Raw genomic sequence first — 13,189 nt, 5'->3', positions numbered from 1 at the left:
CTGGAACTCACTCTGTAGACCAGGCTGGCCTCGAACTCAGAAATCCACCTGCCTCTGCCTCCCGAGTGCTGGGATTAAAGGTGTGTGCCACCACTGCTGGGCAATGGGATTCCTATTACAATGTCTAGCATGCTTCTGTGACTTAGGGGGCAACCTTTGACCTCTCCATCCTCGTCACTGTCATTCTGATGATTCCCTACTCTGTGCTCCAGCCACAGAGGTCTCTTTTGGTTTTTTAAGATAGGGTTTCTCTGTATAGCCCTAGCTGTCACAAAACTCACTCTGTAGACCAGGCTGGCCTCAAATTCACAGAGATCCACCTGCCTCTAGCTCCTAAGTGCTGGGATTAAAGGTGAGCACCACCACCGCCCAGGGAGCCACAGAGTTCTTAAGCCACTGACATGCCTCCCACTTTCCCCAACCCATCCCTCTGTCCAGGGCTGCCCATGTCCAGCCCAGCTCTGGTAGCTCCAGATGACCTATGCATCTATGTTCAGATGTTGCGTCCCCCACCTACCACTGAACTCCAACAACTTAGCTAAGGGCGAAAAGGGAAGATGGCTTCCTTCCTAAGTTTCAGTAACTGGACTCTCATTTATTTAACTTACTGATTATTGTGTCTCCTCACCTCCAGCTAAAAGCTCTATGAGAACAGATGCCACATCGGCATTTGACTCTTTATTGTCTGCCTAATCATTCTTTCAACAGAAAGGACAAAACCATGAATTCAAATTAGATGGAAGAAAAAAAAAACCTAAGAATATTTTATTGAGCCCTTTTTGGTTGGTATCCGTAACTTGTGAACAATGAAGTGGATGGAAAGAAACTGAGCACCTGTAGGCCTGGGAGCTGTTGGTCAGTCATTGGGTAGGAATGACAGAACTGGAGCTTGGATGGAGTAAGAGACAGTTGAGGTTTGGAAGAAATCTTGGCAGTATCCGAAAGGTGCCCACAACAGGTCAGAGGGTGTGTGAGTGTATTTAAGGCTCTGAAAGGTCACAAAGCAAAGGAAACCTATTAGAACTTGTCTAGCTTCACAGGGCTAGATCTTACGGAGACCCCAACTATCTACATATGCAGTCCCTTGTGTAAAACAGTGGGGTACAGTTTGGAGAATCAGACTAAGTAAAGGATGCCCAAGTTCCTGACTCAACAGTCTGGGCTTCAGTTCCCTTGCATAACATCTAAGGGTCAGGACACACACTTTCTTTTTGGCTTTTGGGACAGGGTCCCCTGTAGATCAGGCTATCCTCCAACTCAGTATGTAGACAAAGCTGCCCTGGAATTCCAGATTCTCCTCATCCACCTCCCACGAGCTCAGATTATAGGCATGTCCCACCAGTCCTAACTAAGAGGCACATTGTGTATGGCTTCTTTGAAGCCTAAGATTTTAGGTCTTTGGAGCGTGTTCTCAAATGCACACTGCCGATGGATGTGCTTTGGAGTTCACTGGTCTTATGAAAGAATAAACCCTGGATTGTAAAACATATCTCTAAGATGAGAAACAAGATGTTAATACTGGCCAGAAGAACAAGGAAGTATACTTGGAAGATGGAGTGGGTACAAGCTCCAACGATGGGTTCTGCTATTCACATATGCACATACACAGTGTGTACATACACAGTGTGAGTGTATGCGTGTGTGTGTGTGTGTGTGTGTGTGTGTGTGTGTTTAGGGCTCCCCTTCCCCTTAAGGTCCCAGGATAAACAACAGCTGACACAAACCTCAACCATCACTATTTTGAACTCTGACTCAATACATGGTCTTCCTTCCCATGTAAGCATGCACCCCAGCCGTGTCCCTGCTTGCTTACCCACTGATGGAAGCCTGGCATATTTGTCTTCTAGGATTTACCTACCCATGCTGCTTATGCATCAAATTATAAATGCTCAGAATTCTTTTTGAAAAGAACGGAAAACCAATTATACGTAGCGACAAGGAAACTAGAAAATCATTACAGACAAAAGGTTGGGGGAGTTGTGAGGCACACAGATTTCAACCTGGGAAGAAGGGGACAAGAAAGATCATGCCAGTTAAGCAGGAATGTCATGCTAATCGCTTTTAAAATGTAAAACATTAGGAATGCATGATGTTCCTTGTTCTTGTTCACTATCGTGTCCTTTAGATAACACAGGAAGTCTTAAGAGAGTGGACAGTCCCCTCCCCTGATAACCTCTTCTGTAGCCCACTTGACCTTTATAGGAGGGCGCAAAGAGGGGCAGATCTGTCTGCGTACACCTCACAGTGCTTAGACACCACATTTATAAAAATATGCAGCATGCTTTGAATGCTTTGAATCCAAAACCTCCCCTCTTTCTTTCTGTCTTTAAGCCTGCCTTAATCACATCAGTAATAAAATAGAGCTGATCAATAGCCCCAATCTAAAATATCTTGTCCATCTAAATAAAAGTCTGAGTAATGGCTTCAAAGACAGAAGTGTTGTCACAATGATTCCCCGCAAGCACAGCCATGCTTCCAACAAAACTCAAATCAATGCTAGTTACTAAAGGAAAATATTTTCTGCCCAGAACTATAAAAAAAAAGAGATGAGAGAGAGTGTGTGAGAGAGAGACAAAGATAGAGACACACAGAGAGAGACAGAGAGATAGTAGAGGGGGAGGAGAAGAAGAAATAGAAGGAGTAAAAAAGATTAAAAAAAAAAAGCTTTAAAAATTCTTCTAGAGACTAGTTAAAATAATCTGTTAGGGGCTGGAGAGGTGGCTCAGTGGTTAGGAGTGATGCTCTCTGCTCTGCTGTAATGAGCTGAGTTTGGATCCCAGCACCTAGATCAGTTGGCTTTCACAACCCTGTAACTCCATTTCCAAGGGACTCTGCACCCATGGGCACCTGTGCACACGTGCACACACTCTCAGATAGATACACATACACATCAATAAAAATAAGTCCTAAAATATATGTCAAGAAAGTTCCTCCAGAGTCCAAAATGGCATGTGAAGTGAACATTAATGAAATGTTTAGTACTTCACTTAAAGCTGTGAAAATTGTATCTTCACATTCTACCAGAACAATTCACCCAAAATAGGTCTCAATAAATATTTTACATCTATCTATCTATCTATCTATCTATCTATCTATCTATCTATCTATCCATCTATCCATCCATCCATCTATCTATCTAGGAGGGACTGTGTATGTACCACAGCATGCATGTGGAGCTCAGAACACAACTTTCTGAAGTCGGTTCTCTCCTTCTACCAGATGGGTCCTGGGACTCTGGCTCAGGGCATCAGGTTTGGCGGCAAGCAACTTTGCCCACTAAGACATTTCACCCGCAGTCAGTAAATAAATGTGTCTGATGAATGAAGGGCTTGCTTTTGCTATAGCCGATACTTTGTAACATTTGCCTTCCTTTGTCTTATGAGATAGGTTCTCACTACTGGAATAGTTGGGACTGAGGCTCAGCCACACCCTCCAGCATTATTACCATAGTTTTGGATCAAACAGTTCTTTTTGTTTTCTTTTGTTTTGTTTTTGTATTCATTTTCTATCAGTCAGCTTTATCATTTACTAAATTGTTTCCCTTTGTGCCCTGTGTGATCATTAAGCTAAGGCTCCCACCCTGCTATTCACATTGAGCTGTGCCATGGGCTTCATAACACCTGGCTCTTACTCATCTACCAATAGAGTTGGTCTCTGATCTCTCTCACCCATGCTATTGTTCAATTTTGGCATTGCTCTTAACTTTATACAGTGCGATGTTATGTATAATGAGAGGATCGAGAGCACTGGTAGCAGAAAACACACAAAATGCAGATTCAGGAAAATGTCACGTTACAAAGGAAGAAAGCATGCTGCTACAGAATTAAAACAACCTTTCTGTAATCCAGACTTTTGAAAATTATTCAAAGTCTGTGCTGGCTGGTTTTATGTCAACTTGACACTAGCTACAGTCACTTGAAAGGAGGGAACCTCAACTGAGAAAATGCCTCCATAAGATCTGGCTCTAAGGCATATTCTTAGGAATCGATGGGGGAGGACCTAGTCCTTTGTGGGTGGTGCTATTCCTTGGCTCCAGGTGGCCCTGGGTTCTATAAGAAAGCAGGCTGAGCAATCCGTAAAGAACAAGCCAGTGAGCAGCATCCCTCCCTCCACGGCATCCCTCCCTCCGTGGCATCCCTCCCTCCGTGGCATCCCTCCCTCCACGGCATCCCTCCCTCCACGGCATCCCTCCNGGCATCCCTCCCTCCGTGGCATCCCTCCCTCCGTGGCATCCCTCCCTCCACGGCATCCCTCCCTCCACGGCATCCCTCCCTCCACGGCATCCCTCCCTCCACGGCATCCCTCCCTCCACGGCATCCCTCCCTCCATGGCCTCTGCATCCGTTCCTGTCTCGAGGCTCCTGCCCTGACTTTCTTCCGGACTTGCTTTATTTGGTCATGGTATTTCATCACAACAGTAGAAACTCTAACTAAGATAAAGTCTTAAATTCTTCTACTATGAAAAACAAAACGAACACTCCTTTTCAGTGGACTGCCATACATTCTCAGTAATTCTTATCATTTAAGATTCAATCGAAGCCTAATAAAACTAAAAGCCACTTTTGGATGATGATTTTCCTGCAGTTGTCAATATATTCTATTGGACTGGAGTGTGAGAGTAACTATAGGATGGAGAGATGTGGGTACAGGTGCTTAGGCAGCTCAGCATGGCTGACAGGTGATTAGCCCCCTTGGCAGGGCTGTGTGTTTGCTCACAACAGGGTTAAGAGGTCTCACTGTACAATCATTAGGACTGGGGTTTGAATCCCAGCATTCACGCGACAAGCCAGGTGTGCAGTACAGGCCTTTGGCCCCAGTACCATGAGGCAGAGGTGCAAAGATCTGAGACTTGCTGGGCTCCACCCTGGATGAGAACATGGAAGCCCCACATTCTGGAAAAGAACCTGCATCAAAATCCAAGGGCTAAGTGTGATAGAGGCCTTCCGTGCACATATAGAGGGGCATGTACCTCCACACTACACACACACACACACACACACACACAATCTGTATGTGTGTATATATGAACATATACATATATCCAACACACATGCATACATATAAATAAATATACAAACAAACACATTCTTAAAACCTCTTAAAAGTGTTCAAACAACATTTTAAAAGAGAAGAAAAGAGCTACCGGGAAGCACACTTCTTCCTTCTCCTTGAGACTCAGGAGCCTCAGCTTGGCATTTTCTCACTAATGACCCGGCAGGCAGCGTTTCCAGCTGTATCTGCACTAAAGCATTAACAAAGAAGAGAAAGAAGCCTATTCCTTTGCAACAGTCTCTGATTTCATTTACAAAATTGACCAAATGGGGGAAAAAAATAAGCTCTTGGATATTAAAAAAAAAAACAAAAAACAAAAACAACAACAAAAAAAAACCCCAGGGGAAATGGCTAAAGCACATTTACTTTTCTTTTGCCTTTTCTAATTTGCCTTTGTGCGCCTGACCCGCGGAACCGTATCTGATTACACATCGGTGCGGATAATCAGCCTAAATTGATGACTGACATTTGAACAGACTGAACAGTAATATTTCATCACAGAAATCGGGACCATTTTCTGAGGACTCCTTTGACAAGTGAGCTTCATAAACACGCAGTCCTTTGAGGACTTAATTAGGAAATCAGCGTGCTTGATTTGAGACTCTTTTGAAAGAGGCACACCTCTTTACCTCAGCCTCGGTGTCTAGAGAGCACAATCACAGCACTTACTGTGTTTGTTTCCTGGTCTCCCCCTGACTTGCCCACTGCTGCCGACTCCTGAGTGGGCTTGGGCACCTCAGAAGTAGCCGGCACCTCTTCAACAGGCAGAGAAAACTTGACGTGTTTTTCTGTCGAGCTTTTGGATTTGAGGATGCTGTTGAGACAGTTTTCAGTCTCCTGCTTGGCAGATTCAATTCTGTTTTCCAAATCCTTTTGTTTAGACTTAAGTGATCTTATGTCATCTTTAATAATCTTCTGTCCCAGTGAAGATGTATTTTGCTTGATGGATTTCGCTAACGCAGAAGCCTTCTTTAATGCACCGCCTTGGAAATGGAGTCTGTTCTGCAGCTCCTGAGAGGAGAGCAGAGTATGTTATAGAAAGTATCGCCATGCGGGTCTCCGAAGCGTGGGTGGGCTGACTTTTTGTAAATCATAAAGTATTCTGCTGCACTAATACAAAATGTACATTATAAAAATGAAAGCGTTAATAATACTTCAAAGAAGAAACTTTGGGGAAGATTTCAAACCACTGCGGCATCTCACATCAAATTTTCTAATAGAAGTTCCTAGTTCTCATAAGAACTAGGAAGTCTGTACCAGGTAATGAAAAAAAATGTTTGTTGTACAGTCTGTAAAATACAGGAGGCTGTCAGCAGGCATTTGTTGGGTATATTCCCTTAAGATACAGCTTCCTGAGCTGGAGAGATGGCTCAGTGGTTAAAAAGCCACAAAAATCCACTGTTCTTCCAAAGGACTTAGGTATAGCTTCCACATGGCTGCTGACAGCTGTCTGCAACTTCAGTCTCAGGAGAGCCAACTCCCTCTTCTGGTCTCTATGGGAACTGCATACACATGGTACACAACCACATGCAGGCTAAACACCCACACATATAAAGTAAAAATAGGTAAATCACCAGATGTGGTGGCAAATGCCTTTAATCCCATCACTAGAGAGGCAGAAGCAGGTGCATATATGTGAGTTCAAGGCCATCCTAGTCTAATGTGCAAGTTCTAGGCCATGCGCAGTTGCATAGTTAGACCCTGTCTCCCCCCCCACCATACCCCCAAATAAGGCCATACACCTGTTATAACCCTGGTTTATTTGTTTGTTTTTCAAGACAGGGTTTCTATGGGTAGCCTTGGTTATCCTGAAACTTGCTCTGTACACCAGACTGGTCTTAAACTCAGAACTCAGAGATTCACCTGCCTCTGTGTCCCGAGTGCTAGAATTAAGGGCATGTGCCACCACAGCCAAGGCTAGATTTAGGCTTTTCAAAATTCAACCACTGAATGAGTACCTGCACCATGAAAAGTATCAAAAAGGATAAAAAGAATCATTTGGAATGCTCGTATCCATCTGGTGCTAGTATTTAAAATTAAAAGCTAATTTTACACAGGGCACTATGCAGGTCTGCCACACTGATTGCCAACGTGGTGAGAAACCAAAGGTGGTTTGCAGGGTGGAGAAGGCCACTGATTCCCCACTAGAGGGCGCCAGCTGCTGCGGGAGCAAAAGGGAGGGAGACTCTGACAGGCTCTACCAGACTGAAAATTGACAGGGCAAGATCTATGTAAATCCTATTCACCCAAGCTGGCAAATGGGTACACTTCCCTGGGGTCATGCCATGCTGCCTTCATCCTCTGGCTTCTCAGAGTCCCCTGGAATTATGTTGTTTATGGAATGAGGATAATGAGTGACAGGCTGGTCATAGGTAGAACTATCTATCTCTTCTAAGGGCACACTCAACCACTGTTCAAATGGCTTCACCAATGGCCTGACCACTAGAGAACCATGTCCGCCCCCTTTCCAAACTGCTGAAACCTTTCTAAATAGCATTTGAATTTCTTTGCTCAAAGTTAGCAAAAAGTCAAAGTTGTCAAAATATTATTTTCCGCCCCCCCCCAAAATGTGTCTTATGCTTGGACATTGCTCCTTACCTGCAACTTCTGCATTCTCTCCTTAACCATTATTTGGTCCTTAGATCCATCACAAAGACTGGAATATTCCTTGGAGATGTCATCCAGTGTGCTGCTTAGGTCTGTGAGGCAAGCCTGGTATGAACTGTGTTCTTGAACATGATCCTTTAATTTTTGCACAGAATCCTAAAAAATAAAAGGTGAGTTAGTGGATGGATAGGTGATGGATGGATGGATGCATGGATTGATGGAAGGATGGATGGATGGATCGATTGATGGAAGGTTGGATGCATGGATGGAAGGATGGATGGCTGGGTGGAGAGATGGATAGGTGGATGGATACATGGATGGGTGAATAAGGCTCACATAGCCATCTTCATAGAGATTCCTAAGGAACTTTAAGCTATCTGACTACTGAAGAGGGGAACAAGAGGAAACACCATAATCGACACACAACGGCTTTCTCTATTAAAAGTGGTTGAGGGAGAGTCCCCCCTTCTTGAAAGCTGGTATTTTCATGTACAACTGAAACCCACTGAAAGCCTTGGGTTCAGCAAAAGAATAACTAAGTTCCAAGCACTAATTCTGCAGAAGAACTTCGTGTCTTGGCTGTCACAGGCATAGCCAAGGCACAGTCCCTATCGCAGGGATTTCCGCTGCCCATCCATCTTACCTGGAGCTGCTGGAGAAGGCTCTCGTGCAAGTGTTTCACTTCCAGCCACGGCTCCTCGCTGAAGCTAGGATTTTTAGTGCACTCCAAGAGGTAATTGCCCTGAGATTTTAGCTCCTCCAGCAAAGATGTCAAATCTTGGGCTTTCTGGAGGAATTTCTTATAAATTTTTAACTGGGCTTGCTTCTCTGGCAAGCCAGGCTGTAGAGCAAAGCCTGCTTCTTGCTGCTTCTTCAGTTCTGTGAGCATCAGCCTCAAGTCCTCCTTACTCTGCAAATACTTTTCTCCTTCTAGTACAAGCTTTTCTTGATGGCTAAATGTTGCAAAAGAGTTTACAAAAGGAATGGCATTAAGCAAAATGAAGGGGCATTTAGTATACTCTATTCAACATACATTATTCATAAGTGTCATTAAAGTAATATCAATGTATATTATTTCCAAGGACCCTAGTTAACACTCCAACCCTTTAAACAGCCCTAAAACTAGCTCAGAATTATTTGAGTATTACTTAGGGATAATATTTGTTACAAAATAATGTTTTACTTTCAAACTAGTCCCTGTAATGTTTATTATATGTCAATATACTATAACGTCCTAGTTTACACTTATATAAAACTAAAACAAGTGGCAGGAGAGAGAGAGAGGGCAGGTCAAGTGCCTGGCAAGCATGAAGACCTGAATTCAATCCCTAGGGCCCAATGTCTAGAAAGGAAGGGAGAAAGAAAGAGAGGAAGGGAGGAAGGAAGGAAGGAAGGAAGGAAGGAAGGAAGGAAGGAAGGAAGGAAGGAAGGAAGGAAGGAAGGAAGGAAGAGATTAAGTGTGGTAGTACGAACTTATAGCGACTGTGTTAGAGAGGAAGAACCAGGTGGATGACCAGGGTTCAATGACCAGTCAGCCTATTTGACAATTCCAGGCCAGTAAGAAACCCTGCCCAAAGACAAGGTAGATGTGCCCAAGACCACCATCTGAAGCCGGCCTCTGTTCTCCACACATATGCATACACAAACACAAATGCATGCATACACAAACACACACACAAGGTGTTCAATTTAGATTCAATTCCATGTAAGAAATGTACTATTTAAGATATGATAGTAACAGAAGGCTCAGGAACCACTACAGGAACAGGAGCAGAGAGATTATAAGAGCCAGTGGCCAAGCTGGGCCAACTGAAACAGCTTCTTCTGGATATGCAAGCCTCCTACACTCTTGAGTTCTTGGCCATGGTGGTCATAGTCTAGCATAAAAGGGGAGGGGCTCATGAGCCCCACCCCTAACTGAAGAGCTATTGACAGCTAGTGGTTGTTAGGAAGGGAGAGTCAGTTTTTCCTGCAGGGTGTAGTTCCTGATAGGTCTACCTCACTCCAATGGGTGACCTCATATCCATGGGCATGTGGACAGCACAAATTGGACTCGAGGTTACTTTTTTTAAAAAGAAAAAAAAACACAAAATTGAGATAGGATGCACAGGTGAAGGGTGGATCTGGGAGGAGGTTGGGAAGAATAGGTCAGTATAATTAAAATGCAATACATAGAATCCTCCAAGAACTAATAAAGACATGATATAGTGTTTTAAAGGATATGCTATGAAGAAGTATCTTCACTAGAGAAACTAGTTATATGGTTCAAAGGCTAAAGGGGCTTGCAGCCAAGCTTGGTGACTCAAGTTCAATCCCTAGGATCCACATGGTGGAAAGAGTGACCTGGCTACAAGGTGCGCTCTAACCTCCATCTGTGTGTGTGGCACATACATACCAGCACTCACACATATACATCACATACACACACACACACACACACACACACACACACACACACACCATTTTCAACACAAAAGAGAATCTTCACCAGAAATATGTTTACAGGATTCATCCTATATTTATCAATGTTTGCACTTAAGATTTCCTTAGATGAAGATTTAAACGAGTTCATTATTCCACAGCCTCCCCACGTGGATGCTAGCAAGGGAAGGCATTAGCACAGGAGCAGGGAGGAAAGACAAAACTAACCAGTTGCTAAGAGCCCCAGAGGTCATGGCTTCAGCCTCCCTAAACAGGCCACAGAGACGACCAAGCTATCTCTTGGCTCTTCTGGAGATCCACTCCCCTGTGGCCACCCCTCACAGACTTCTCGCCCATAGTTATTTTATCCAAACCCTTATTATGGTTTTACCGGGCTAGGAAAGCAGCCAGCCTTTACCTGAGGTATGTGTTGGCTAGGTGGAGCGTGCTGTCCCACTGGTTGCTGAGGTCCGTAAGGGTTTCCTGAGCCAGCGGGGACTCACAGTGTTCTGCCTGTCTCATTACCATCTGGATTTTAGCATCTCCTTCTGGCTTCAAGGCAATGATTTCCTGGAATTCAGAAGGTTCTCTAACTTCATCCGAATTACTCCCAGATATCAGACAGGAAATCCTTTTTGTCAGACTTATACCATGATGATAACTATAGTCTATTCCGTAATAACCCTTTCATTTTATATACTCCAAAGATGAAGACACCCCCTCCCCCTCACAGTGTAGACAGTTGATTCTTAATAAAGAAGTATTGGTTTGAACTAACTGTACCCCCGCTCATCCTTAATTTTCAAAAACCCTGACCGGATCCTCCCTTCTGGCCACTTCTTAACACTGACGTGGAGAGTCAGAGGTAACAAATTGGACAGACACATTTATGATCCTAAGAGACTCACGTGTCCTTCCTGTGAGCTCTTTTCTCCGGGCCTAATTCCCTGCTCCCTGTCCCTTTGCTCTGTTAAAACTGAGCTCTTGGAAGCAACCACTCGGGACTCACACTGTGTGGCGAAACCGTGTCTGGAGACGTACGTACGTACGTACGTACGTACGGCAGTGCTCCCTCATAGCTCACTACTCCTCACCGATGCTTCCTGCCATGATGCCCCCACTGACATGACTCCAGTAAACACCTGCACGCTATCCTTGCAGTTTTTAACAAGTCATGTTTAGTGACTCTCCTCTTGGATGAAGTCACAGCTCTAGAGAATCCCCTGCCTCACCCTATACACACTGTGCAGCCAGAAATGCTTTATGAACAGTTACCTACTCCCAAGATTCCTCTGTACCCCCGCCCTTCACTTGCTGAGTCTTCAGCTCCCCTGACATAGATGACTTTGTATCCTCCCAGACTCCTGCCTGCCCTGTTTCAAGGGATGATGAATAACTGGCCACTGCCCTCTTGGAAGAGGAGAACGTTTGTTTTTGGTTTTTGGTTTTTTTTTTCTTTTTCATATGCATTAAATTAATTTTAGGCCATCACCACCCTTCTTTATTGTGAGCTCAGCGATTTGAATTTCTTCAAGTACCCCGCACTGATCTTATTTTCTATTAAGAAAGAAATCTTCGCAGTTTTCCTCGGAAGCTTTTCAAAATGAGAGTTCGCTCTGACCTCTCAAATTTGGTTTCCACGGTTATACCTTTATTTTTTGGATTCTTTCTTCAAGTGGCATTTTGCCTTCTGATGAATTCAAAGCCATGAGGGACTCTTTGATCTCTTTTATCCAGTGAATTACATCATGAGCAAGATCGTTAAAGCTCTGGTCTTCGGTCGCTGGTAACTTATCCTCATCCTCAATTTCATGTAATTGTCTCCATAAAGCCTGGTATCTATCGATCAGATGTGTGGATTCTTTGATTGGCTCTTCTCCCTCGGCAAGCCCGTGCTCCTTCAGAGAGTCACTCAGCTGGGCCACAGTCTCGAACTGCTCCCTGGAATTTCCAAATACCATTGACAGTTTATTGGAGCCCAGTGGAGAAAGCACACTCCCAAATGAGGCATTTGAGTGAAGCTCGGCCTACCTCTTCCCAGTTAAGCCTTGGGAAAACAGATCCATTCGCCCTCCTGATACTTCCATTTCTTTCCAGTTCTCCTCTTGAGTAGTCAACCACTTACTTAGGCTTCTGCAATCATCTTCCAATCTATAGGGCCAATTTCCAGATTAGATTAGAATAGAAGAAAAATGACTGTGCAGAAACTAAAGGGTGGTACAGCAACTAGATTTTTACTGCTTATTTAAAACAAACAAACAACAAATACCTTAACTTGATACATATCCAAACTTAAATAATTATTGCCTATATTCATGAAGGCAAAGAAGCAAACAAATGCAGGAAATTGGCCAAGAAACAATGCCTGGACTCTCTTCTGAACCATTGCCAGTTTACATAGCTTGAAGAGCCCCCTAAAGTTGTGTATTCCCAGCACAGAACCTGGATTTAGAAGTTACAGTCAGTGTCTCAGCTCAAAGGTAGAAAGCTTGTTCTGAGGCCTTAGATGTTAATACCAATGCGGGGAGGCACAGAGGGACTGAAGATTTGGTACAGTAGTTAAGAGCCCTTGCTTTTTCAAAGGAACTAGGTTCAGTTCCCAGCACCCACATGGCAGCTTATAACCATCTATAACTCCAGTTCCTGCAGAGCTGACACCCTCTTCTGACCTCAGTGGGCACCAGGTACACACGTGGTGCACAAGCATACATGAAGGCAAACAGCCAAACACATAAAATCAGTATTTTCAAATGTATACATTTGTATAAGAGAGGTCCAAATCCATGAGATTACAATAATAGATCAAAATTATTTGACAACAGATTGTGTCTGTATCGAAATGTACACATAGCCTTTTTTCTTTCTTGTCCACATCCTTAAATATACAGTATAACAACTATTTATATTGTTATCACAATAACATTCACATTGTATCAGCTGTCATAAAAAAAAATCTACAGATGGTTTAAACAAAGTATATGGAAGAATGTGCATCAAGAATTGCAAATATCAGCCGGGCGTGGTGGCGCACGCCTTTAATCCCAGCACTCGGGAGGCAGAGGCAGGTGGATTTCTGAGTTCGAAGCCAGTCTGGTCTACAAAGTGAGTTC

The 13,189-nt window shown here is 43.8% G+C and overlaps 1 protein-coding gene across 8 annotated transcripts in view; it reads right to left on the bottom strand.

Moving 5' to 3' along the window:
- Syne2 (spectrin repeat containing nuclear envelope protein 2) overlaps positions 1-13,189 on the bottom strand; it is a 304,126-nt gene that overhangs the window by 156,751 nt on the left and 134,186 nt on the right. For all 8 annotated transcript variants that reach the window (XM_029540662.1, XM_029540656.1, XM_021202357.2 and 5 more), the window contains exons 40-45: positions 12,111-12,230; positions 11,729-12,020; positions 10,498-10,649; positions 8,302-8,611; positions 7,650-7,814; positions 5,721-6,062 (exon numbers count right to left, since the gene is read on the bottom strand). In XM_029540662.1, the coding sequence (XP_029396522.1) occupies positions 5,721-6,062; positions 7,650-7,814; positions 8,302-8,611; positions 10,498-10,649; positions 11,729-12,020; positions 12,111-12,230 (1,381 nt within the window). The remainder of the gene's footprint in view (positions 1-5,720; positions 6,063-7,649; positions 7,815-8,301; positions 8,612-10,497; positions 10,650-11,728; positions 12,021-12,110; positions 12,231-13,189) is intronic.

Source organism: Mus pahari, chromosome 7 (genome assembly GCF_900095145.1).
Source record: "Mus pahari chromosome 7, PAHARI_EIJ_v1.1, whole genome shotgun sequence".
NCBI classification, from domain to species: domain Eukaryota; kingdom Metazoa; phylum Chordata; class Mammalia; order Rodentia; family Muridae; genus Mus; species Mus pahari.
The sequence above is the reverse complement of the archived record's forward strand: the minus strand, read 5'-3'. Positions and strand labels throughout refer to the sequence as shown.